We start from the raw sequence: 1,892 nt of genomic DNA, 5'->3' as shown, positions 1-1,892 counted from the left end.
TCACAAACCAGTGGTAAGAATGCATTGGATGTAGAGTAAACCAGATTGTGTTCACAGCCCCTTTGGTGTTTGCAAAGCACATGCTTCACCTGACAGCTTTCAACCACAAGGGAGCACTCTTTCCCTTGATTTTCTATATCTCCGAATCCTACTACCCTCCACTCTTCTCCCCAAAGTAGTCAGATAATGGTATAAGTTTGCAAACTTTTCTATAAGCTTCTTCAGTTTCTTTAGAACAGCGGAAGCCAGAAAGGCTGACCTTACCCCCTTTGGATTTTTGGTATCGAAAGCCCTTGGCTAATTTTTCAGCAGACAGGAGATCCTTGCTTCTTGAGAAGGAGGAGCTCTGGCAACACTTGGCAGCTGCCTGTAAACTTTTCAAGTTACCCATCCTTTTGGAGACGGGTAATATCAAAGGGCACTATGGATTACAATACATGAGGAGTGTTTACAGCCTGGAAGATTATTTATGTTTGGCTTTGCCTCTATAGTCACACATCCAAGCTAGGAGAAAAGGAACACAGGAACCCTCTCATTATCTTTTGAAATATGAAGATCAGAGGAAAACCTGGGTTTAACGTGTGGAGTGATGGTCCTAGAAGCTTGCTTATAAATTAGAAGCCATCCTACCTCTATAATAACAGATCCAGGAGCAGAGCTGATATCCAGACACAACAGCGGCTTTCTGGAATCATTACTGCTGCTACAAAAGAAACCTTGGGCGTATACTCCTGCTCTGACCACCACAAAGATATATCTGGTCCATTTGGCCTTCTCATCAATGGATTAACTCCGTAGAGCCAGTGTTGGACGTTGGCACAGCATCACTTCAAAATGGGAAGTAATAGCGACGAGGGGCTACTGAACAGGATCTCATTCTCAGGGCCAGCATCCCTCGGAAACAGCCACTCCAGCCCCCATGGGTTACCACTCCGAGAACCATTTGGTGTTCCTTTCCATTTTGACCCAGCATACTGGGACCACCAAGCCTACGGTGGATATTCAGGAAGGTTCTCTTACTTGCCCTTTTCTGGGTACGTAGGAGTCTATGACTACTCTTTTGAGCCTGCCTTCATTCGAAAGAGGAACGAGAGGGAGAGGCAACGGGTTCGTTGTGTGAATGAGGGCTACACGCGCCTCCGAGACCACCTGCCCAAGGAGTTTGCTGACAAGCGTCTCAGCAAGGTGGAGACTTTGAGAGCTGCCATCACTTATATCAAACACCTCCAGAACTTGCTGGACCATCAGCCTTTAGGGACAATTCCTAAAATAGCAGTCCCAGCTGCGGAGGCCGCTGGTGCTTCTGATCTTAGCTTAAGAAGGGAATGCAACAGTGATGGAGAATCAAAAACTTCATTAGCTTCATCGCCCTATAGCGAATTTGAAGAAGTCTGCAGTTAAGAAAACATCTTCAGAAACGGACACCTTCTTCAAGCCTGCCGTTTAACTATTATTATTAAAGAGCTACATTATTTTTCAAAGGACAAAACTAGTCCCCAGCAAAGGGATGAAAAAGGTATCTTCATTATTTGTTCTGGTCAGTTTTTGGCCATAAGGAGAGAAAAAATCTGTATTCTTCCTAATGTCTCCTTTTTGTTCCCAGTGTTTTCTTATTTATGCTTTTAACAACTGTGTGTGAGAGAGCAGAGAGGGAAATCATTTTGAAATCTGAAATATTCCTCACTTTCTGTGATCTTTGTTCTGTCTGTCAGCCAAAGGGAACAATAAAACCAAGTGAAAGAGTTAGTTTCAAGGTATCTATATGTGGGTATTCATATATGATAAATAATCAGTAGGGCATTTTTTCCTAAATACAAGTGAACATATTGACCCTGATCCAGAGAAAGTTAGTTGAGCTTGAGCCTCATTGAAATCCATGGGACTAAAGTCAC

At 43.4% G+C, this 1,892-nt stretch overlaps 1 protein-coding gene across 1 annotated transcript; it reads left to right on the top strand.

Moving 5' to 3' along the window:
• Positions 1-244: 244 nt before the first annotated feature.
• ASCL4 (achaete-scute family bHLH transcription factor 4) lies at positions 245-1,654 on the top strand. The gene has a single exon (XM_053405984.1). The coding sequence runs from the start codon at positions 835-837 to the stop codon at positions 1,399-1,401; it is 567 nt and encodes a 188-aa protein (XP_053261959.1). The 5' UTR covers positions 245-834; the 3' UTR covers positions 1,402-1,654.
• Positions 1,655-1,892: the final 238 nt, after the last annotated feature.

The sequence above is a fragment of the Podarcis raffonei genome, chromosome 10 (assembly GCF_027172205.1).
Source record: "Podarcis raffonei isolate rPodRaf1 chromosome 10, rPodRaf1.pri, whole genome shotgun sequence".
Lineage (NCBI taxonomy): Eukaryota > Metazoa > Chordata > Lepidosauria > Squamata > Lacertidae > Podarcis > Podarcis raffonei.
The sequence above is the reverse complement of the archived record's forward strand: the minus strand, read 5'-3'. Positions and strand labels throughout refer to the sequence as shown.

Excerpts from the sequence above, each read along its gene's own strand:
- ASCL4 (XM_053405984.1), top strand. The coding sequence starts at position 835 with ATGGGAAGTAATAGCGACGAGGGGCTACTGAACAGGATCTCATTCTCA.